General features: G+C 40.2%; 1 protein-coding gene across 1 annotated transcript; it reads left to right on the forward strand.

The window, feature by feature from the left end:
* Positions 1-6,596: 6,596 nt before the first annotated feature.
* On the forward strand, positions 6,597-23,534 carry mettl4 (methyltransferase 4, N6-adenosine). The gene is made up of 8 exons (XM_037693818.1): positions 6,597-6,956; positions 10,853-10,918; positions 11,105-11,465; positions 11,817-11,886; positions 12,110-12,278; positions 12,355-12,449; positions 12,536-12,621; positions 23,121-23,534. The coding sequence occupies exons 1-8, from the start codon at positions 6,630-6,632 to the stop codon at positions 23,315-23,317; spliced, it is 1,371 nt and encodes a 456-aa protein (XP_037549746.1). The 5' UTR covers positions 6,597-6,629; the 3' UTR covers positions 23,318-23,534.
* The last annotated feature ends 2,116 nt before the right edge of the window (positions 23,535-25,650 follow it).

Below are 25,650 nucleotides of genomic sequence, written 5' to 3' on the forward strand. Positions count from 1 at the left end.
TATCTATCTATCTATCTATCTATCTATCTATCTATCTATCTATCTATACAAACTGGATTCCAACAAAGCTGGGAAACTAAACAAATTGTGAATAAAAACTGAATGCAATGATGTGGAGATGGCAAATGTCAATATTTTATTCGTAATATAACATAGATGACAGATCAAAAGTTTAATCTGAGTAAATGTAACATTTTAAAGGAAAAATATGTTGAATCAAAATTTCACAGTGTCAACAAATCCCAAAAAAGTTGGGACAAGTAGCAATAAGTGGCTGGAAAAAGGAAATTGAGCAAATAATGAACAGCTGGAAGACCAATTAACACTGATTAGGTCAATTGACAACATGATTGGGTATAAAAAGAGCTTCTCAGAGTGTCAGTGTCTCTCAGAAGCCAAGATGGTAAGAGGATCACCAATTCCACCATTGTTGTGGAGAAAGATAGTGCAGCAATACCAGAATGGTGTTACCCAGCGTAAAATAGCAAAGACTTTTAAGTTATCATCATGAACCGTGCATAACATCATCAAAAGATTCAGAGAATCTGGAACAATCGCTGTGCGTAAGGGTCAAGGCCGTAAAACTCTACTGGATGCTCGGGATCTCCGGGCCCTTAAACGTCACTGCACCTCAAAACAGGAATGCCACTGTCAAGGAAATAACAGAACGGGCTCAGGAATTCTTCCAGAAAACATTGCACAGGGCCAGGAGTCATTTAAAATGGAGTGTGGCAAAATGGAAGACTGTTCTGTGGTCAGATGAGTCACGATTTGAAGTTCTTTATGGAACACTGGGACGCCATGTCATCCGGACCAGAGAGGACAAGGATAGCCCAAGTTGTTATCAACGCTCCGTTCAGAAGCCTGCATCACTGATGGTATGGGGTTGCATGAGCGCTTGTGGCATGGGCAGCTTGCATGTCTGGAAAGGCACCATTAATGCAGAGAACTATGTTCAGGTTCTAGAACAACATATGCTCCCATCTAGACGTCATCTCTTTCAGGGAAGACCCTGCATTTTTCAACACGATAATGCCAGACCACATTCTGCAGCAATCACAACATCATGGCTACGTAGGAGAAGGCTCTGGGTACTGAAATGGCCAGCCTACAGTCCAGATCTTTCACCTATAGAGAACATTTGGCGCATTATAAAGAGGAAGGTGCGACAAAGGAGGCCCAAGACGATTGAACAGTTAGAGGCCTGTATTAGACATGAATGGGAGAGCATTCCTATTTCTAAACTTGAGAAACTGGTCTCCTCTGTCCCCAGACGTCTGCTGAGTGTTGTAAGAAGAAGGGGGATGCCACACAGTGGTAAAAATGGACTTGCTCTAACTTTTTTGGGATTTGTTGACACCATGAAATTTGGAAACAGATTTTTCCCTTAAAATGATACATTATCTCAGCTTAAACTTTTGATCTGTGATTTGTGTTCTATTCTGAATAAAATATTAGTTGGCACCTCCACATCATTGCATTTGGTTTGTATTCACAATTTGTTTAGTGTCCCAACTTTTTTGGAGTCCGGTCCGGTCCATATCGTAATACAACTTATTGTCCCGGGCAAGATTTTTTTTACCGGTATTATCGTGAACAATATAATATGGCCCAGCCCTACCAGACACAGAGATTTGCACCCCTACTTCCAAGTATAAGTTGCATTCATTTAGAAGTGTATTTCACAAAACGCAAGAATAGACATTTAAAGCTCTCTCTGCAGTTCATCAATGAGCAGTCTGTACTTAGGCAGACATGGTGGGTATTGTTGGATCCGTCCCACTTCCTGTATGTGGAATATGAGCTCTTGCCTTCTGGTAGAAGGTAGAGAATCCCAAAAACTAAATTGAATCGTTTTAAATATTCTTTTGTGCCCACCACCATCAAAATTTTGAATCAACATTTTAAATAGATAATATGTTGAGGTATGGAAGTTGTACAATAATTTTGGTGTTCCATGTTGTTGTCTTTAAAACTGTTGGTTTTTTTTTTGCCATTTATATGAATTATATGTATTTATTGTGTTTGGAAAGCTGCTACTATGCAAATTACACCAGAATCCATGACAAATTTACCCAAGGAGACAATAAAGTATATTCAGAGAGTCAGTCAAGAGTTTCTTTATTGTCGTTCGCATCACATATGGTACATGTGGTGGAACAAAATTATGTACACAGGGTCCCAGTTACATCCAACAATAAAATGTAAAAGAAAAACGGGTCTAAGATCTAAGATATGAACGAAGAATGATATGAGGTATTAACTAAAAATACGCTAAGCACTAATAGCATAAAAACAATACGTCGAAAAGCAGCACAAACATGAGTTTGTGTGAGCAGATGAGCACCCATGAACACAGAAACAAGAAACAGATCAGCAGTAATATGATGTAATTTTTCACAGTGGTTATCCTGGTTAGAGATTCATGAGTCTAACAGTCTCAGGGTAAAAGCTGTTCCTCAGTCTAGTGGTTCTACACTTAATGCTCCTTTACCTCCTTCCTGAGGGGAGTGGGGCAAAAAGTGTGTGTGCTGGGTGAGTGAGGTCCTTCATGATGAAGGTGGCCCTCTTCCTGCATCTAGAGGTGTAAATGTCTGTGATGGTGGGGAGACTGACTCCAACAGACTTCTGTGCAGCCTTCACCACTCTCTGCAAAGCTTTTCTTTCTGCAGCTGTGCAGCCTCCATGCCACACGTTGATGCTGGAGCAAAAGATGCTCTCCACTGCACACCTGTAGAAGGAGGTGAGGACCAAGCTTCCCAGACCAGCTCGCCTCAGGCGCCTGAGGGAGTCTCTGATGAGCTTTCTTGATCAGGCTGGTGGTGGTGTACTTGTAGCTGGAGACCACTTCCACCACAGATCCTCTTATGTTAAGGGGGGGGGGGGGGTAGGTGTGTTTGTTCCTTCTGAAGTCCATCTCCTTTGTCTTCTTCACAATGATGTGAAGGTTATTCTCGTTGCACCAGCTCTCAAGGTGTTCCACCTCCTGCCTGTAGCTGGACTCATCGTTGTTTGTGATGCATCCCACCACCGCTGTATCATCTGCAAACTTTACAATATGACAGCCTGGATAGGTAGATGCACAATCATACGTGAGAAGAGTGAACAGGAGAGGGCTCAGCACACATCCCTGAGGGGAGCCAGTGCTGAAAGTTATGGTGGAGGAGAAGTTGTGGATCCTCAATGACTGCGTTCTGTTTGTTAAGAAGTGTAGGACCCAGTTGTAAATGGAGGGGCTTTGTCCTAGTGTGAGTAGTTTGTCCACCAGGGTTTGGGGGATCATGGTATTAAAGGCAGACGTGAAGTCCACAAGAGCATATGGATGTAGGAGTCCTTCTGCTCCATGTGAGTGAGAGCAGTGTGGACCACAGAGGAGATGGCATCCTCTGTTGATCGGTTTTTGCGGTATGCGTACTGATGAGGGTCCTCCTTGATGTTTGTTTTGATGTGGGTCATGACTAGTTTTTCGAAGCATTTAGCGACTATTGGGGTGAGGGCTACTGGCCAATAGTCATTCAGACCAGTCACTGTAGAGCTTTTTGGGACTGGTATGATGGTGGCGGTTTTCAGTCAGGTGGAAACTGTTGCCAGGGTAGGTGAGGAGTCAAAGATGTTGGCCAGCACGTTGCAGAGCTGATCGGCATTATATTGACATATTCTATTCTATTCTATTCTATTCTATTCTATTCTATAATAACAATAACACACAGAACATACCTGGGATCGGCCCATGGGGATGTCAACCGTGAGGGGGACCTCGTTCATGTTGATAATATGATCCGGTGACGTGCTGTTTTCCGCTACCTGCTTTCCATTGAACTCGCGGAAACTGTCGCCCTTGACTTGAAAGTCTGCTGGCAGTTTCTGACATACCGATGTCGGTGCTTTGATGGAGAGGCGGTTACGTTTCATAAAGCGAAAACACCAAGAACACGTGCCAACAAAATTATTAATATTCATCTCCTTGGCAATGGCCATGGCAAGGTGACGCAACTTGAGCGTTGACAAGCCTCTCCCAGCAGCGCGTTCTTCCACCACCCATCTGTACACTCGTTCCTCCAGCTCTGGCCATCTCGCTTTCATCCCGCGATTAGCTTTCTTCGTTTTCTTCATTGCAGTCAGGGTAACCTCTGCTTTTCGCCAGTCCCTCACAAGTTTCTCACTCACTCCAAACTTTCTATCTGCTGCTCGATTACCGTTTTGGGCTGCATACTTTATTACCTTCAGTTTGTATTCTGCAGAATAGGATTTTCTTTTGGGGGGCATTTTTACTTGTGTTAAGTTTTTCTCAGTTGTCTCTTAAGTGAATGTTTGGGGTGGGGGCAGAGGAACAACATATAGTTGTCAAAAGCCTAAAGGGCCCTCTCTTGGCTGCAAATGGTAATGTTTAGTCTTGGTTCATGTCAGTATGAATGATCATTTAACGCGTCAGTCAAAAATTGCGTCATGAATAGGGGAAAAACGTAAATAAGTCACTTCGGACTATAAATTGCAGGACTGGCCAAACTATGGAAAAGGGTGTGACATAAGTCCGTAAAATACGGTAATGTGACCCAACAGATGTGGAGCTATGTCCTACAATGAAAACTTATTTTACCTCCTGTAAATTTTACTTCCTCTCACCAAGGATGTATTGTGAGGCTATTTCAATGTGGCAGAGGCTAAAAATGAACAATCAGCCCTGGAAAAATAGGAACTTGCTAAAAATCTGTTGAATGACAGAAGTCTGTATCTGTCAGTGCAAGAACTCGATATCTGACACTGAAAATTGGTTCTAGACCTATCAAACTAATCAGCAGGAGTGTTACACCTGCTGATTAAAGAAGGTAAAACATAATAAACTTTGTGATATCTCTGGAATCAGCACCTGGCCCTTCCCAGCAAACAGAGACATGCAGTAACTTAAACAAGTCTAAATAAATGAGAAGCCTTCTCAATGTCTCCAGATGTGGCAGTTTCTGGTTAACAAAAGTTAGTTTTGACCACAGATTTACCAGCAAATTTATAATAGAAAAGGACTAGAATAGCAGAGTTAAATCTTTTAAGTCTGGTTTGCATCTGGGAGGTGTGCAGCCTCAACAAGAAAATTATTAGTACAAGAGGTGTCAAAATATGGAGAAAACCAAGTAAAAAAACGTTTTAGCTTCAGTTACGTAATACTTTAATAAAGACAGTTTTGTTAACATTAGTTTTTCTGTTAATTTCACTCAAATAAACATTGCAAAGCAAACTAAAAGTAAATATATGGTAGTTTTTGTAACCCCATAGCATAAGACTTTCACACAGATAATTTTAACCTTTTTCCAATGAGCTAAAAGGCTTATAAAACTAATTTGTTTAATTAACTCTTTTCCAATTTACTGTAACCATGAGTAATATAATAATTAATGTGATAGCGCCATGTAAGTGATGTCATTTGGTAAATACGTTTTAATGATGTAAGAACTACTTTAGTTACTAGATGGACCAAATGTGTTTTTTTACCTTGTGAACAACTCGCAGAAAGCCATTTAAGCTCAAACCACTTGCATCCAAAGTTTTCTTGGAAACTGTGCTGTTTTCGAAGCGACAGTCATAAACGTGGAGCATCGTCGAACAAGCTGGAAGGTGGAAGGTGCAGAAACAATGCTACCCTGATGCTACCCTACATAAACAATGCTACCCTTCGGCGTTCAGATTAAAAAGAAAAACTTCACGTGACAAATTCACGCTCGAAACCTCCCTCAAACAATTTATAACGTTTCTCTGCGTTGGTTACATATTTTTCCGCGCTATCTCCGTGACTTCAATGCTCAGTTTCATTTGTAGATTCATAACCAGACCTCCTCCAACCTTTGTTTTTACGCATGCTCCTGTGGAGAGAGGGAAAAAAAAAAAAAAAGTCGTCACACGTTGCCAGATAAACGAGTATCAATGCGACAGTTTGTCAAAATATCAGTCAGTTTTAGCATTTCCGTGCACCTAAATAAAACTTGTTTTAATATGCTCTAAAATACCCACACATCATCAGAAAGTTATGTTGCCCTCTGTGTGCGCTTCCCCTATCACCACCACTGAAATAAGTGAGACAGATCAGATTAACCTGCCTAAATAAAGGTTGCATGAAAAAAGAAAAAAAAAGATTGTTCGATAGTCCGTCATTTTCTGACTGGCAATCTTTGCGCTGTTTCTATTGCGCTTGCGTAACATCCGGTATCACGTGCTATTTCTTGGTGTTCAAATTCAGTGACTCAATGCTCCAGCCATGCATTGTTTTGATCCTTTACACCAGCGTTTTACGGAAGGAAGAAGCAGTTACAGACTAGATAATGGATGGGAGAAAGGACATTGGTAGCGAAACGTTCTCCACGTGCAATGTCAGGTGTAAAGACTACAGTGAAACCTTTACTCAAGTGAGGCCAGCCGGTAATTAAAAAGCCCGCAAAGAAAAAGCCTAAAACTTAAGCATATTTTATAATAAATCTTCGTTGGTTAATAAGACCATGGTCCGTCACTATCATGACGAATATTCACAAAGGACAAATGAAAATTAAACCGCACGTAAAAGTACCGGAAGTGGATATGTAGACCGCAATGCGTCGCAAAATACTGATTGCGCATGCGCATCAGTAACTTCCGCGAAGCAACGCATGTTTGTTTTCCTTTCAGTATCGTTTACTGCTAAACTAACGTTTCTGGACTCATTACTGACAGGAAGAGGTGTGACAGAACATATTACAATTTATTATCCAAACGTCATGTCGGTGGTGGTTCAGAGCAGCCTAGGCTGGGTTTTGGACTCACGGTCGCTTATTGATCGTGGCTATCAGCGGTGCATCCGGTGGGCAGATAAAGCACATGTGAAGTGTAGTTTTAATAGGCGGTGTTTTCAAATTATAAAAAGCCATTTTAACCTGAGTGATGGTGCTGCTGTGGAAGGAGAACACGCTGATCTGCTGCAGAATAAACCATCAAAGGTAAAACCTGGTGTAGAAGATGCACTGATGTCAGCAAAAACATATATCCTGATGCATGCTCATTAATCCAGGTAGAAAAAAAGTTAAGTCTGGTCCTCTGGACATTCAAAAAACAAAACAAAAAAGTGTAGTCGTTCATCCGAAATGATGAAAGACGAAACGTTTCTAAATTTTTTTTAATCTTTGAATGTCCACAGGATCAGTCCAGACTTAAATGTATATATATATATATATATATATATATATATATATATATATATATATAGGGAACTTTCATTCCCTGAAGATGTGTAACTTTAACATCAAAACATTCGCAGAACCTTTTTCGCCTGGTTTCCTAAATGCTGTCTGGTTTTAGGAAACCAGCACTAGTTTCAGATAACCTTTGAGAAAAAAAGTTCCTGTTTGCTTTACTTTGTTTTTCTGGAGTACAATACTCAATTAGTTGTACTGACACAAAACGGTGTGTTGTAAAAAAATATTTCACTTAATAATTCAAACTTTCTGAGTACAAACCGGATTCCAAAAAAGTTGGGACACTAAACAAATTGTGAATAAAAACTGAATGCAATGATGTGGAGATGGCAAATGTCAATATTTTATTCGTAATATAACATAGATGACAGATCAAAAGTTTAATCTGAGTAAATGTATGGTATGGTATGGTATATAGTTTATTCATTTAAAAAAAGTACAAAACAATTCCATAACAATGTAAAAAAAAAAAAGATACAAGAGATTTAAAATGAAAAGCAGCAGAAAGAAGAAAAAATCTTATTATATCTGGCCCTTTTTTTCAAACAATTATTTCAGACATAATAATCTTCAAGTAACAGAACAAAATGAATAACTTTCTAATTTTTCTAATTCTAATACAAAAAACACACTAAGCTACTTCATATATACTTTTTTAACAATCCAGTTTTGATCTTTTTCTTAAATGTGCACATTGACTTGGCATTTTTCACATCACTCTCTAGAACATTCCACAATCCAACTCCTTGGATTGAGGTAGACCTTCCCTTCAGACTAGTTCTGAATCTTGGTTTGACAAATATCTCTATCCCCTTAAGATCATAACAACTTTGTCTTTTAACAAAATTTATTTGGATATTTAATGGTGATGTGTTATTTTGAGCCCTATACATAACTGATAAAATACTATAATCTACCAAATCATGGAACTTCAATAAGTTCAGTTGATAAAATAATGTGCTTGATGGGTGACTGTAATGCTTTCTGGTGATGATTCTTACAGCTCTTTTCTGTAAAATAAAAATAGGTTTTGTAAATGTTTTACACGCTTTCCCCGAAATATTAATGCAATAGTTTAAATGTGGAACAATGATTGTGTTATACAACATGTACAGAGCTTTATCATTTAATAATTCCCTGACTTTGTATAGTACTGCAATAGATTTAGATATTTTTGTTCTTACAGAATTTATGTGATTCTTCCATGTTAGCTGTTCATCAATGATTACACCCAAAAATTTCATCTCATTAACTCTACAAATCTCAACACCCTCAATTTTAAATGGATCATCAACAGTTCTCTTTTTGTTACTGAATATCATGTATTTAGTTTTATCTAAATTTAATGATAATTTATTAAGTTTAAACCAAGTTTGTATTTTATCAAATTCTGTCTTTATCAAATGTAACATTTTAAAGGAAAAATATGTTGATTCAAAATTTCACAGTGTCACCAAATCCCAAAAAAGTTGGGACAAGTAGCAATAAGTGGCTGGAAAAAGGAAATTGAGCATATAACGAACAGCTGGAAGACCAATTAACACTAATTAGGTCAACTGACAACATGATTGGGTATAAAAAGAGCTTCTCAGAGTGTCAGTGTCTCTCAGAAGCCAAGATGGTAAGAGGATCACCAATTCCACCATTGTTGCACAGAAAGATGGTGCAGCAATACCAGAATGGTGTTACCCAGAGTAAAATAGCAAAGACATTTAAGTTATCATCATGAACCGTGCATAACATCATCAAAAGATTCAGAGAATCTGGAACAATCGCTGTGCGTAAGGGTCAAGGCCGTAAAACTCTACTGGATGCTCGTGATCTCCGGGCCCTTAAACGTCACTGCACCTCAAACAGGAATGCCACTGTCAAGGAAATAACAGAACGGGCTCAGGAATACTTCCAGAAAGCATTGTCGGTGAACACAATCTACCGTGCCATCCGCCGTTGCCAGCTGAAACTCTACAATGCAAAGAGGAAGCCATTTCTAAGCAAGCTCCACAAGCTCAGACGTTTGCACTGGGCCAGGGGTCATTTAAAATGGAGTGTGGCAAAATGGAAGACTGTTCTGTGGTCAGATGAGTCACGATTTCAAGTTCTTTATGGAACACTGGGACGCCATGTCATCCAGACCAGAGAGGACAAGGATAGCCCAAGTTGTTATCAATGATCTGTTTAGAAGCCTGCTTCACTGATGGTATGGGGTTGCATGAGCACTTGTGGCATGGGCAGCTTGCATGTCTGGAAAGGCACCATTAATGCAGAGAACTATGTTCAGGTTCTAGAACAACATATGCTCCCATCTAGACGTCATCTCTTTCAGGGAAGACCCTGCATTTTTCAACAAGATAATGCCAGACCACATTCTGCAGCAATCACAACATCATGGCTACGTAGGAGAAGGATCCGGGTACTGAAATGGCCAGCCTGCAGTCCAGATCTTTCACCTGTAGAGAACATTTGGTGCATCATAAAGAGGAAGGTGCGACAAAGAAGGCCCAAGACGATTGAACAGTTAGAGGTCTGTATTAGACATGAATGGGAGAGCATTCCTATTTCTAAACTTGAGAAACTGGTCTCCTCTGTCCCCAGACGTCTGTTGGGTGTTGTAAGAAGAAGGGGGGATGGTGGTAAAAATGGACTTGTCCCAACTTTTTTGGGATTTGTTGACGCCATGAAATTTGGAAACAGATTTTTCCCTTAAAATGATACATTCTGTCAGTTTAAACTTTTGATCTGTGATTTGTGTTCTATTCTGAATAAAATATTAGATGTTGGCACCTCCACATCATTGCATTCAGTTTTTATTCACAATTTGTTTAGTGTCCCAACTTTTTTGGAATCCGGTTTGTACATTCTTGGTCATTAAATATGTCACGTCTGACAAAATGTAAGTTTTCTGACATTACTTAAAAAAACAGCAAAACAGATGCTTCCTTAATATCAGGATTTTTATTAAGTTCAAAGTGCCTGTTTTAGTCTTTGCTTTGTGAGTCATACGCTCATCTATGAGCTGCACTGAAGGAGGGATGAATGAGTTTTTGTAGCGGCTGTTTTTACATAAAGTAACCTTGAACCTTCTTCCTGAGTTCTGTTAAACATTCTGAGTGCAGATCGTTAGAGGCATTCGACAAAACACCGTCTGTCTGTTTGAGGGCTGTTTGCTCAAACAGGTCTTGGAAGGTTAAAAGTGCAGCCGTACCATGATTTTACCTGTTGTCCTCAGCAGATTTAATATCTAAGCCTTTGATTTAATGGTCAGATGACCAAACCAGCAGCTAATGCCAGATCATAACTCTGACTCAATAGTTGCTTTGAAAAAAAAAAAAAAATCCACATAATATTCTTGTGTACCTGGAGTTAGTTTATTGCAGGCTAACTTTAACAAAGTCATCTGTAAGTGTTGCCATATATTGGCCCAGCTGGGAGCGGACAGTCATTGGTATGCAATGTAAATAAAAACAGGTGAGCTGCCACAGCCCTGAGGGACTCCAGCATGCAGTACTTGAGTACACAGTTTATTTTCACCTGCTGAGGCCTGTTTAACAAGAAAAACTGGTACCACTTGATAAGAAATTGGTTCACCTCTTTAAAAACAACATTCTGTTGATTAATAGTTATTTAAAGTTGTTGTTTTTCAGAAACGTAAGCGAAAGCACAGCGAACTCAACCAAGGGGAAGTTGACTCAAAGATCTTCCACGAGAAGGTAAATAAATCCTGTTCTTCAGCATCAACTCTTAGATTTGCCACTTTATTTTCGAGTGTCCGTGATGGCAGAAATTAAATCCTCTCGCATCCAAACAGAAAATGTCAAATGAAACAACTGGCTGGGAAAAAAAAAAAAAAGAAGCGAGTATCTAACAGGAAATGTTCACAATGTGCCACATTACAGATCAAGTCTGTTATTCTGGAGGGAACCAAGCTCTTGGTGGATTCTGCAAGGTCCCATGGATACCTCTCTGGAGAGACGGACTCTGTGAAAGAGCCTGTTCCTTCCCAGGAATGCCGCTTCGCAGCTCTTTGTGAGATGGCTAAAGAGCTTCCTCTGGTGGAGGATGAGGAGCAGCAGGAGCGCACTCAGTTACTCGTCACTGAAGATGGCTGTACTTCACATGTCGACCTGTTCTCTCAGACGACGGAGAACAGGGAGGACCGGGCAGCTGTGGTTACACTGATGGGAGAGGAATATATCATACCTCCTAACTCAGCTTTCCTGCTCTCTGATTTCACAAGAATGCAACCACTTGTTCACGGTGGGTACAGTCATGTAAAAAAGTATAGTTTTTGATCCATATGGAAAACATGCATGCTAGACAAACTGTTTTTATGCTTCTGATCGTGCAATTTGGAGGGAAAATGTGGCCTTTTTTGTCGTATTTGTAGAAGGAAAATGCATTTTCTCATGGCCCGACATTATTTTCCGAGTGCCGTATTTTCTGGCGTATAAGTCGCATCAGTCAAAGAAACACATCACGAAGAGGAAAAAAACATATACAAGTCGTTTCAGCGTATAAGTTGAAGGACTGAGAAATCTATGCAAAAAAACCAACAAAAAAAACAACTTATACGCTGGAAAATACGGTAAATGTTTCTCTCTCCATCAGGGGGAAGGAGGTTTGACCTCATTGTGATTGATCCACCGTGGGAAAACAAATCCTTGAAAAGGAGCCGTAGGTAAGAGTGCGAAGCAGAACGCGTAAAACGAAAAGGAGTCTGGAGTATTATATGATCTAATTTAAACATCTCATCCAGGAGTTTTCAAGATTTTTCTGTTTAAAGTGAAAACTGTGACACCGACGATGTAGTCATTGAATTAACGTTGCTAAACATTTCAGTATGATGTTAGTAACTGCATTTAATTTTTTTTGTTTTTTTGTTATTTCTCACGAAGATACAGCTTTTTACCATCAACACAACTGAAGCGCCTCCCAGTCCCCCAGCTCTCGTCTTCAGGATGTTTAGTGGTCACCTGGGTGACAAACCGGCCCAGCCACCTGCGTTTTGTTTGTGAGGAACTGTATCCACACTGGGGTGTACAAGTTGTGGCCAAATGGTTTTGGGTCAAGGTACAGATAAAAGAGATAAAACTCTTGGAAATCTCACAAACAGGCACAAGTCTGACTCTTTCATCTTCCTGTTTAGGTCACAACGTCCGGGCAGTTTGTGTTTCCCCTCGATTCACAGCACAAGAAGCCGTATGAAACACTGGTGCTGGGTCGATGCTCTACCTCCACAAGGTGTTAACTTCTCTGTCATGTTTGTTGCTTATAAATGACAAAATCCTAAGATTTAATGAATCCAGATCATATTTGTTTGGCTTCAGCTCCTCAAAAATGCCAGAGATTGAAGATAAGCGCCTGATTGTCAGCGTCCCCTCCGCTCTTCACTCCCAGAAGCCACCACTGACAGGTGAATCTTTGACTGCGCTGTTTCTTTTTGCCTCTAGAGGGCAGTACTGCAACATCACTGACTATTATCTCCTCATAATAGATAAGGTCAAAACACTGTGACTGTTTCCCATCACATTTACCATTCCTACAATGCCAGTGCATTTGTATGTCAAGAAAACGCATCATGTAGTCAAAATTAACTTTAGCAAACATGACCACTAGTTGTAGACTGAAGAAGACGAATAACAAACAGTGAAGTCCTTTTTATTTTCTATAATCGTGAGTGTTGAACCTGACAGGTTTGACTCGTCACAGCTGTAAACTTTTATTGCTCGTTCATCCAAATCGTCTCACACTGACTCCGCTGTTCTCTCTCTGCTCTTCAGAGTTGATGTCAGACCTTGACAATGAATATGCAGGAACTAAGAATAAGGGAGGCTTGACGTCATCTCGTTCCCTCTCTGGGGAACACGGTTTATTGTGCAGTATGGGGAGCAACACACGGACGTGTTTGCTGTTGCCCTTTCAGCAGCACAGAAAAGCCCCCGCCTCATGGAACTAGGTGGATATTGTTTAAATGTATTGATTTAAATCATAATGATGCTTCTGTGGAGCTGTGATACCATAGAGATTAAGTAGGTTAGGAAACAGACTGAGCTCGGACTCCATGTGTGCTTCTTTGTTTGACTCTCAGCAGGTTTATTCACAACAGCTTTGTTTATTCCACTTCATTTATTTGTTGGTTTTGGAGCGTTTTCTTCTGTAATGGACAAAACATTACCTTCATTTAAGTGTACTGGAACTTGCAACCTCTAGTGACTCGGCTGCAGTCATAACCAATGACAAAATGGTAACAGAATCTCTTAATTTGTCTTTTTCAGCCTTGTTTTTAATTTGCACTATTCATTACAGATCATCTTAATTTATAAATGATCAAGTTCAGATTCATCCGAGTCACATTTATTGGGGAGTTAGTTCCAAATAACTGATGAAACTTAAAATGATTTGTGATACTGCAGAGCTCAGTCTTAATTTTGCTGAAACAGGCTCAACCTCGAAAACGAGGACAAGGACACGTTAAAGTTTTCCGTCCTGCTCTCCAACAGCTTGCTTGAACTCGTCAGCTGTTTTCTTTACAACTTGGTGTACATGTGGCATTTTGTTTGAAAGCTCAGATTCTTGTGATGTGATTGACAGGAAGTATTGTATGACTCGATGACGAAAGCTCAAAAAAACCCATCAAATCAAGTGAGACGACTTATCAATAAGGCCTCCTAACGATTTACTGTAATATATGGTCGCAATAACAGCAATCATTAAATTAAAACTTTTACATAAAAATAATACAGGTTGCTGATTTTAAAGAATGGTGTAATGGAGTTTGGTCAGTCTCTCATCGAGATAACAATAAAGCAAAACACGAGCTTTTTCACCATTAAGATAAAAGTTTGGATGCAATTTTTATGCTCAGCTTTTTTGTTTTATTTGTTTAGCTTGTTGTGTGAATGTTTATGAATCATTCACACTATTGTGATCCATTTTTCTTCCGTACGTTTTTCGACATCTTTCTCCTTCCACATTTTTTGTGCTATTTCAACAAATCATATCAAAATGTTAAGCTCATTCAGAAGAAGGGTGCTATGACTTTTGGTATTGGTGCAACTTGAGCTTTTTGAGATATTTAGCCTTTTCTGCCACTTTTTTTTCTCATAGAAAAGGAATTAAGCTAATTTTACATTCTTCAAATCTTAAGGTCTGTTTACAACCTTTTACTGCACCTTTCACATTTTGTTCTGTTTCAGCTTCTTTCAACTTCCCTGTGCAAATTTTAACTTTTTTCAACTACTTTCAGCTATTTTCAGCTGTTTTTTTGCTCCTTTTAAGATTCTTTCTGCAAACTACAACATTTCTGTGCTTCTTCTAACTTCTTTCTGCTAATTTCACCTCGTTATGCTCCTTTCAGTTTATTTCTGCAAGTTTCAGCTTTTTCTGCTATTTCAGCTACTATTTAGCCATTTTTCTGCTAATTTTAGCTGTATTTGCTAATTCCACATTTCAACTTTATTCAGTCTAATAATGTGCTGTCTCCACTTCCTTCTTGTAATTTCAGCTTCTCCTAGAAAACTTTAGCTACTTTTCAACTGTTTTTGCTAGTTTCAGCTTTTTTCAGATAATACAGTATCCACTTTTTAGAGCTCATTTCTGCTTCTTTCATTCTAACTGGGTAAAATTATTCTTTCTGCTTTCTTCTACTAGTTTAAGCTTGTTCTACATTGTCAGCTACTGTTTTTATTTATTTGTTTTAGCATTTTTCAGCTAATTTCAGCCGTTTTCAGATAAATTCAAGTTATTTTTGGTAATTTCTGCTAATTTCAGCTCCTTTCAGCTTTTTTTCTGATAGTTTCAGTTTTTTCTTCTATTTCAGCTACTTTTTAGCTGTTTTGTGAAAAATTTAGCTTTTTCAACTAATCCCTCTTTTTTAAGCTCATTTCAGCTCCGTCCACTTCCTCCTGGTTTTTAGCTTTTTTCCTGCCTTTTCAGCTACCTTTCAGCCATTTTTTCCTAGTTTGAGCTTTTTTCACTAATTTCCTAATTTTTGCGTTGATTTCTGCTTATTTAAATCTAATTGAGAAAATATGTGTTCTTTCGGCTTTCTTCTGCCAACTTGGGCTTGTTCTTCAATTTCAGCTACATTTCAGCATGATGTTAGCTAATTTCAGCTGTTTTTCAGCAAGTTCTTCGGCAATAAGCATTCACACTGCATTTTTGCAGGAAATGCAATTTGTCTAGTTATCATTTACAAATAGTTAATGTGACCTTAGGCCTCTGGCATTATCCAGCCCGAGCGTCCTTTAGTGGAGCAGATAAGTGAAATAATCTTTCAAATATGGATGAAAGCATAGGAATTGGTATAGGAGTTGCTGTGAGGACTAACTACTCAAAAATATTGGGTTTTATAAGTCAACATTATTGTTACATTAAGTAAAAGGGTTACTGTTATAAAAAGTATAAGGTTGTGTAAAGGCGTCTGGAAAGCCATCTTGAAATGTCAAGTGCCTAATGTACTTTTTTTTTTTAAAGAGTAATGTCTAAAGGACTGTGCACAGTTTTATTCTTGCATCCAGATGTGTAAACTTTAGGTGAGTTTGGTCACTGCTCCACTGTTTCACATCTGAAACTATCACGTCAGTGTCACTGTTGCACTTTTCCTTAGAGGTCTGCTCTAGCCTCGCAGCAGCTTTGGTGGTGTGAAGCCGTGGCACTCGAGCCCACCACGTAGAGACTTTCTGACCCACTTGTGTTGCCCTCTCAGATGGAGCTCCTGTCACCGACATGCTCGGTTGCTATGGAGAGATAAAAGACAGTGTTACTCCATTACTGATACGATGCTTGCCAGATGGTAAAGTAGCAGAAAAAGTCTTCATAATTCCAGGGCTCTCTGTTTTTTTTAAATGCATAAAATTTGCTTCTGAGTTGGGGTTTAAAACATAAAATGAATTATTTTCAGAACCAGAAGTAGATTACTGTATATTATTCTTATCTTTAACTGTGATCTGTTCAGCACTTAGTAAAAACTACCTTATGTTTTTATTCATGTAAAAGTCCTGCAGTATGGCACAGGTTTGCTGTTTCAAATGCTTGTTTGCATTTTAAATAATGTTAACGTCACACTTGTGTACAAATGCGTAACTTATTTGTTTTAAACATCAGAATCAGCTTTATTGTCATTGCACCGAAGCACAAGGAAATTACATTTCAGCACAGCCCGTCCGAGGAAACATAAGCAGACATGAGGAGACAGAGGTGTCTGAGGCTGCGGCCTTCCGGAGGCACTGCCCTTTTCGTTCAGATAAGAAAACGAGAAATATGAGGGGAGGTTTTAAAAAAATCATATCTTGCACTGTGTCCTAGACGGGATACATTGTGAGAGTTGCAATAAAAGACCTTAGCACAGAAACAGCAACATACTGATGACATCAAAATACATTTATGCACGAGGAGGCCGACAAAGGCGGTGAGTTGTTCGTGGATACTGCCAGATGGTTCCATAGTCCTGACAAGAGATGGTGTAGTGTCTCTCAGCCGACTCTGACACAGGTCCACAGATGTCCTCGGGAAGGGAGCGGGTAGGGAAGATGAAGGAAGCAGAGCGTCTTGTTCACATACTGTCCAGGAGAGTTTGAGATGGCCAATTCAAAGCCAAGCGGTGGAGCCAGATTCAGATAACAACAATTATTTTGGGTCTGGCCTACTGCTTGATTTCTGTCTGCTTTATAGTTCTACTGGTACGTCTCAATGGCGACTCCAAACTCCAATCTTTTTGCAGATGATACAGCGGTGGTGGGATGCATCACAAACAATGATGAGTCCAGCTACAGGCAGGAGGTGGAACACCTGGAGAGCTGGTGCAGAGAGAATAACCTTCACATCAATGTGAAGAAGACAAAGGAGATGATTGTGGACTTCAGAAGGAACAAAAACACCTACACCGCCCTGAACATAAGAGGATCTGCGGTGGAAGTGGTCTCCAGCTACAAGTACTTGGGTGTACACATGAATGACAACCTCAGCTGGAGCAACAACACCACCAGCCTGATCAAGAAAGCTCATCAGAGACTCTACTTCCTCAGACGGCTGAGGCGAGCTGGTCTGGGAAGCTCAGTCCTCACCTCCTTCTACAGGTGTGCAGTGGAGAGCATCCTGTGCTCGAGCATCAATGTGTGGCATGGAGGCTGCACAGCTGCAGAAAGAAAAGCTTTGCAGAGAGTGGTGAAGGCTGCACAGAAATCTGTTGGAATCAGTCTCCCCACCATCACAGACATCTACACCTCCAGATGCAGGAAGAGGGCCACCTGCATCATGAAGGACCCCACCCACCCAGCACACACACTTTTTGCCCCACTCCCCTCAGGAAGGAGGTTAAGGAGCATTAAGTGTAGAACCACTAGACTGAGGAACAGCTTCTACCCTGAGGCTGTTAGACTCATGAATCTCTAACTAGAATAATCACTGTGAAAAACCATATCATGTTGCTGCTGATCTGTTTCATGTTGCTGCTGATCTGTTTCAATGTTGATGTGTTCATGCGTGCACATCTGCTCACAGACTCATGTTCATGTTTGTGCTGATGTTCAATGTTTTATGTTATGAGTGCTTAGTGTATATTTAGTTGATGTTTTTCTTAGTTCATATCTTAGATGTTATTACTGTTTTTCTTATATATTTTATTGTTGGATGTAACTGGGACCCTGTGTACATAATTTCGCTCCACCACATGTACCACATGAGGTGCGAATGACAATAAAGAAACTCTGACTCTGACTGACTCTGACTGAAACAGCCAAATTTTGTGGTCAGCGCCACTGGGTCGAGCTTGTAGCCTTCTCCAAGGTCGATTCCTTCCCGCCAGCAGGTTTCAGGAGCCGCAGGTGGATTGCAATTCTCAGAAATCGCATCTAGCTTACAGCTCAGCTCACACAGCACCTGAGTCTGAGTGCTTATTGCTCGGCACATTTCTTCACACAAGCCAGGCAATGGCCTCTCAATGGCCAGAACAGCTGCCAACGTTTTCCGCATTTGTCGATATGCCATGTAACCGCCAACTCCAAAAAGCAGAAATCCTGTTCTCATAAATCCAATTATGTACGCATCTTCTGCATCCTCAACTGACAATACTGACAGACACAAGATCTTCCACTGCCCCCAGGAATCCATCGTGTATCCAGCTGTGAGTGTCCAAATGAATACTGGAATAAGAAAAAAAAAATTAATTAATTGGCGAAACAAAACATTTATGCTCTCACTTGGTATGGTTTTTGTCTTGAGAAAGATGACCACGATGAGGTTTTAGAGAATGAAAACTGTTTTGAATGTTGTCAAGCAAGGTTAAAATAAGTTAGCCTGACAGATTAGGTCTTAAATTCAAAATAATTCCTGAAGAAAACCTTTCTTTGTTTTCCTCCTCACAGTGGATTTTATTATTTGCAGTTTTGCACGATTTTGTTTTACGTTAACAACTGGTGATTTACAACTTTTACCACCTCGATCTGTCCACTTTACACAAACTGTTTAAATCCAGCTGATGAGACAGAGTTGTCTTCATATTTACTATTAGATACTTTTAAAATTCCTTCAGATTTGCTTTACAAATTACAACTTTTTTCCTCTTTGCCTCCTTATTCATCCTGACTGATAAGTATTTTGCTTGTTTCCAAATTCACATACTTTTTTTTTAATTTTGCAAAACAGATTCACACTTCCTTGAGCTTTTATTTTGATAAATTTAATGAACCAGCACCATTTGATAGAGATGGTACATGGATTGTATAGTGTAAATCATTTTATATCATTAGGTCTTTGCATTTACAGGTCCTTCTAAAAAAATTAGCATATTGTGATAAAGGTCATCATTTTCCATAATGTAATGATAAAAATGAAACTTTCATATATTTCAGATTCATTGCACACCAACTGAAATATTTCAGGTCTTTAATTGTTTTAATACTGATGATTATGGCATACAGCTCATGAAAACCCAAAATGCCTGTCCCAAAAAATTAGCATATCATGAAAAGGTTCTCTAAACAAGCTATTAACCTAACCATCTGAATCAACGACGTAACTCTAAACACCTGCAAAAGATTCCCGAGGCTTTTAAAAACTCCCAGCCTTGTTCATTACTCAAAACCGCAATCATGGGTAAGACTGCCGACCTGACTGCTGTCCAGAAGGCCATCACTGACACCCTCAAGCAAGAGGGTAAGACACAGAAAGAAATTGCTGAACGAATAGGCTGTTCCCAGAGTGCTGTATCAAGGCACCTCAGTGGGAAGTCTGTGGGAAGGGAAAAGTGTGGCAGAAAACGCTGCACAATGAGAAGAGGTGACCGGACCCTGAGGAGGATTGTGGAGAAGGGCCGATTCCAGACCTTGGGGGACCTGCGGAAGCAGTGGACTGAGTCTGGAGTAGAAACATCCAGAGCCACCGTGCACAGGCGTGTGCAGGAAATGGGCTACAGGTGCCGCATTCCCCAGGTCAAGCCACTTTTGAACCAGAAACAGCGGCAGAAGCGCCTGACCTGGGCTACAGAGAAGCAGCACTGGACTGTTGCTCAGTGGTCCAAAGTACTTTTTTCGGATGAAAGCAAATTTTGCATGTCATTCAGAAATCAAGGTGCCAGAGTCTGAAGGAAGACTGGGGAGAAGGAAATGCCAAAATGCCAGAAGTCCAGTGTGAAGCACCCACAGTCAGTGATGGTCTGGGGTGCCATGTCAGCTGCTGGTGTTGGTCCACTGTGTTTTATCAAGCGCAGGGTCAATGCAGCTAGCTATCAGGAGATTTTGGAGCACTTCATGCTTCCATCTGCTGAAAAGCTTTATGGAGATGAAGATTTCATTTTTCAGCACGACCTGGCACCTGCTCACAGTGCCAAAACCACTGGTAAATGGTTTACTGACCATGGTATTACTGTGCTCAATGGGCCTGCCAACTCTCCTGACCTGAACCCCATAGAGAACCTGTGGGATATTGTGAAGAGAAAGTTGAGAGACGCAAGACCCAACACTCTGGATGAGCTTAAGGCCGCTATCGAAGCATCCTGGGCCTCCATAACACCTCAGCAGTGCCACAGGCTGATTGCCTCCATGCCACGCCGCATTGAATCAGTCATTCATGCAAAAGGATTCCCGACCAAGTATTGAGTGCATAACTGAACATGATTATTTGAAGGTTGGTGTTTTTTGTATTAAAAACACTTGTCTTTCATTGGTGGGATGAAATATGCTAATTTTTTGGGACAGGCATTTTGGGTTTTCATGAGCTGTATGCCATAATCATCAGTATTAAAACAATTAAAGACCTGAAATATTTCAGTTGGTGTGCAATGAATCTGAAATATATGAAAGTTTCATTTTTATCATTACATTATGGAAAATAATGACCTTTAACACAATATGATAATTTTTTGAGAAGGACCTGTATGTGGTGACTTTGTCTCTCTACAGTAATCACAGAAGTATCTTTTAATGGCAAAATGTTTACGTACCACCAAGTTAAAATGTGTCAGAAATAGTTTTAGCAGTGATTTTTTTTGTTTCTTTGTGTGTGTGTGTGTGTGTGTGTGTGTGTGTGTGTTCTTGACAGAACTTTGACACTTCCGTTTCAAAGTTAAGAAGATAATTAAACCTTTATTCGCGTCTCAGCTCCAGAGCTGAGTCACCACTTGAAGATGAATTAGTTGTGTAGCTATATGTTTGGCCTTTCCACACTGCGACTCTCCCTCAGTGACGGATATAAAAAGAAGAAGAAAAAAAACGAGGACTTTTACAGTACTTGTAAAAGTTCGATCGGTTTTGGGATCAGACTTTTGAGCTCATTAACTCCCTGAGTGTCGGCTGAGCCGAATGTCAGGGTAGCACAGCAGCAGAGGAAGTGAAACGTATCTGTCAGGTGTGCCTCTCCTGGAATATTAGCACTTATAAAGTCAAGGTCACCGCCAGTCTCTGCAGATAAATCTGCTCTGTGGTGTGAAGGACCTGGGCAGCTGCCACGTCTGTCTTCTGCTTATTACAGGATATCCAAATGACAAATAAAGAGAAAACATTTGCAATTAGGGAGGCATAGTTGATTGGACATTAGCACCTGCCAAATACCAGATTATTATAATCAAGCGGGGGCGATTCTAGAATCTGACCTTTTGGGGTGCTTAGCCCCCAGTGTTGACAATGGCTTTTGGCTTGAACAATTAAGTGGCCATTGGCATCACAAGCATTTGTAAAGGCAGGGTGCACACTGGTGTGTGGGCGGGGGGGTCTGGGGATCTTCCCCCAGAAATTTTTGATTAAATCAGATGACATTTCCTGCATTCTGGTGTATTTTAATGGGTTTTTAAACATCTACGTTTACCTACATAAGTATAAACACTTGATTCAATAACTACGGTATTTTAGAGAGCAACAAGAAGTAGCCTGACCAACAGCTCTCCTTGTGTGTATACAGCACACTCCACTTCTCTCGCATCCTAACCCAACTGCCGGCACTGACGTAGCGCTAAGCTAGCAACACACAATACAGACGTGCTAGCTAAGATGCTACAAACGTAGCGCTCTGCTTTACATTACACAACATACTAAACGATTTGTTCAAAATTAGTTTAGTTTAACAGATCGTAACAAACAAAGACTAAACTTATGCAACCAGAGGTTGCATCATAGCTGTATAAATTTAAACAACATACAAAACAAACCATAACTAGCTTTAAGCATCAACATTTAATTTAAACACTAAACATACAATGTAATTATGACAGAAAAGGAGGATTTACTTACAGTTACCTTTGTATAGATGAACATGTGGTACTTTCTGTTTATCACTGTTGTTTTCAGCTGCTCATGAGGTTGGCCATAGGGCTTTTTCCATCTTTTACAATTTTCCTGACTTGGTTTAGTTTTGGAAATGGAATAAACTGTATTCCACTGTCTAAACTGTCAGGATAACGCTGTATGAATTACATGTTCTCCCCTGACAGCATTTAACCATTTTTTCCGATGATTTTTCACAAAATCCCTCTGACCGCAAAGTGTTCGCAACGCAAAAACCCAACAAAGATTTATAAAAGGGGGTGGAGCTACTGCTGGTAATGGGTGTTTACCTTTGGAACAAATTGTGCTCACTGATTGGTCAGTTGTTGACAACCCTGCTGAACTGATTGACAGGTGGCGTCAAGGATCCGACATAAAAAAAAATCAGATTTTACTGGCCCGTTTTAAGATTGTCATCAATTATTCAATATTTATTCCAAATTTATTCAATATTTGAGTGAATCTAAAGTTTGAGAACTGAGTTTCCTTGCAAAATCCTAATGATTTTTTTTTTTTTCAGAGGTGCTGAGTTAAAATTTAAGCACCCCCAAAAAGAAGCTAAAATCGCCACTGTAATAGCCTAGCACACTATCATTTAATAAAAGTGCTTAAACAAAAATTGAATTATTGTGCAAAAACTCTACTCCTCATATTACTTTAATGTCTGCATGCAATAAATAAACCTTGAGCCAAGCTTATATTCCTCTAGTTGGAGTTTCCTAACCTGCAGCCTTTTTTAACAACCGTGTGGTGTTACATTGTGGGTGTGAAGAGTGTCAGTGGACCTGCACAACAGGGAGGCATCCTGATTTCATCTAAAGTAGGAGGGACCAGGGAACTTTATTAATGTCAGAATCGAATACAACTGAGCTGTTTTATTTTAAGCGTTGACACTCGGGCTCTAACAGGTTCTGTTCCTGAAATTGTGTTGTCTGGAGCATCTCTGTACCTCGTAGGCGATCAAACTCCCACAATCTCCGCCTATTTTAGGATCACCAGTCAATCTAATATGTTTTGGATAATTATAGTTGAGGATTTGGTCTCCAGATAAAATATTTTGTAGCTTATTTGTTTTTTTTTCCAAACAGGAAAGATGTTTGAATACCTTGCACACAGCCTTATCGTAATCATCCATTCTTCTCATTTTCTTTTATCACAGAGGTGCTGAAGCCTTACGTCGGAGCTGAGGCGAAATGTTTGGAACTTTTTGCACGGAGTCTTCAGCCCGGATGGACAAGTTGGGGCAATGAGGTGCTAAAATTTCAGCACATAAGCTACTTCGATATGACACCTGCAGACACCTTTAAAGATGAGAGCACAGGTGACTGCACACAAGAGCTCTCAGTGAAGCTGTGAAAACCTCCATTGTGGAAAAAATGACCGACGTTCAGCGCCTGTCACATCAGTTTTTACTGTGGTTTTAATAAAGATTCTGCACCAAAACTTTGCTCTTTTTGATCTATCATCTGCATGCATGTAGGACCTTTATTTTCTTTTATATATTTGTTTTGGTCTGGGAAAATTGATGGTGTTTGAGATGAAAGAGCATTTTTGTGCAGCTGTTTTGAACCCAACCAGCAGACGCACAACATTCAAGGTTTTTGCCTTTTGGGTAGTTATTGGCACAATGTGCAGCTTAAGGATGATCAAAGTATTTCTATTTTTATCCCATCTGTGCTGTTTTAAGCTGAATTTTTCAATATTTCCCACTCTGAGAAATAAAATATTAGAAATATGTTTGCCTGCTTTTGCTTTAAGTGAAGTCCTGCTTCTGTTGGGTGCTGCCTTTGGATAATTTTACACCTGATTCTTCTTGTTTCCACTGAATGATGAGCTCCTCTAACCAGCTAACCTGCTTTTTCTCATTGGCCAGGGTCTCTTTAATGAGTTTGGTTGTGAGTCTGTTGAAAGATGAGCAGAGCTGCCTCTAAAGGAAGAGGAGGATGAATTATTGTCACTGCGGCACACCACATCACAGCTAATGAAGCTAGAATGTGACTCCAGTAGGATCACACACACATTGCCTTATGCTGTATTTCTTTTATCACATGTAGAGGACTGATGACCATCTCAACCAGAAGTAAAAAAAAAAATATATATATATATATAGTTAAGCACGGTTTGTGTTTGATAGACATTCGTTAAGCGTATTTAAGTGGATTTTAAGGATTGGGTTATGAAACCAGCCAAGCCAGCACAAGTACAAAATATATTTACCTTTGAGGAAAACTCACTATTGATGTCTGCGCTTTCAAATGAAAAATTTGCAACACTTTTTGTAAAACTGATGGTCTAAATTCATAGAGGGTCACTGCTATACAACACAGACTTGGTCTGATTGGTCCAAAGCAAAAACTTTTTAGCTTGATGCCTAATATTGTGCTCTAATTACTTTTAATAACATAGGAATGACATAACAGTAGTCCCTCATTTATTGCGGGGGATTGGGACCCCCAACACACACACACACACACACAATCATTGAAAAACTGCGAAGTAGGGATAAAGTAGTCCAAGTTCATGTAAACTTTGTCATTACCATCTCATGTGGTACATAAGATGGAACAAAATTATGTACACAAGCAGTAGTAGTTTATTTTATACACTACATTGCCACAAGTATTTGCTCACCCATCCAAATGATCAGAATCAGGTGTTCCAATCACTTCCATGGCCACAGGTGTATAAATTGAAGCACCTAGGCATGAAGACTGTTTCTACAAACATTTGTGAAAGAACGGGTCGCTCTCGGGAGCTCAGTGAATTCCATTGTGGAACTGACAGGATGCCACCTATGCAACAAATCCAGTCGTGAAATTTCCTCGCTCCTAAATATTCCACGGTCAACTGTCAGCTGTATTATAAGAAAATGGAAGTGTTTGGGAATGTCAGCCATGAAGTGGTAGACCACGTAAACTGACGGAGCGGGGTCAGCGGTTGAAGTGCGTAGTGCGAAGAGGTCATCAACTTTCTGCAGGGTCTGTCACTACAGACACCTCCAAACTTCATGTGGCCTTCAGATTTGCTCCAGAACAGTGCGCAGAGAGCTTCATGGAATGGGTTTCTATGTTTGAGCAGCTGCATCCGAGCCATACATCACCAAGTGCAATGCAAAGCGTTGGATGCAGTGGTGTAAAGAACACCGCCACTGGACTCTAGAGCAGTGGGGGCGCATTCTCTGGAGTGACGAATCACGCTTCTCCATCTGGCAATCTGATGGACGAGTCTGGGTTTGGCAGTTGCCAGGAGAACGGTACTTGCCTGACTGCACTGTGCCAAGTGTAAAGTTTGGTGGAGGGGGGATTAAGGTGTGGGGTTGTTTTTTCAGGAGCTGGGCTTGGCCCCTTAGTTCCAGTGAAAGGAACTCTGATTGCTTCAGCATACCAAGACATTTTGGACAATTCCATGCTCCCAACTTTGAGGGAACAGTTTGGAGCTGGCCCATTCCTCTTCCAACATGACTGTGCACCAGTGCACAAAGCAAGGTCCATGAAGACATGGATGGCAGAGTCTGGTGTGGATGAACTGGACTGGCCTGCACAGAGTCCTGACCTCAACCCAATAGAACACCTTTGGGATGAATTAGAGCGGAGACTGAGAGCCAGGCCTTCTTGCCCAACATCAGTATGTGACCTCACAAATGCTCTTCTGGAAGAATGGTCAAAAATCCCCATAAACACTCCTAAAGA

This window comes from Nematolebias whitei, chromosome 20 (assembly GCF_014905685.2).
Source record: "Nematolebias whitei isolate Nwh7 chromosome 20, NemWhi1, whole genome shotgun sequence".
NCBI lineage: Eukaryota > Metazoa > Chordata > Actinopteri > Cyprinodontiformes > Rivulidae > Nematolebias > Nematolebias whitei.

Bases quoted from the DNA above. Each gene is read 5' to 3' on its own strand.
- mettl4 (XM_037693818.1), top strand. From the start codon at position 6,630: ATGTTTGTTTTCCTTTCAGTATCGTTTACTGCTAAACTAACGTTTCTG. The intron at 12,450-12,535 runs GTGTTAACTTCT...GTTTGGCTTCAG, and splicing joins CGATGCTCTACCTCCACAAG to CTCCTCAAAAATGCCAGAGA. The intron at 12,622-23,120 runs GTGAATCTTTGA...CTTTTATCACAG, and splicing joins CCAGAAGCCACCACTGACAG to AGGTGCTGAAGCCTTACGTC.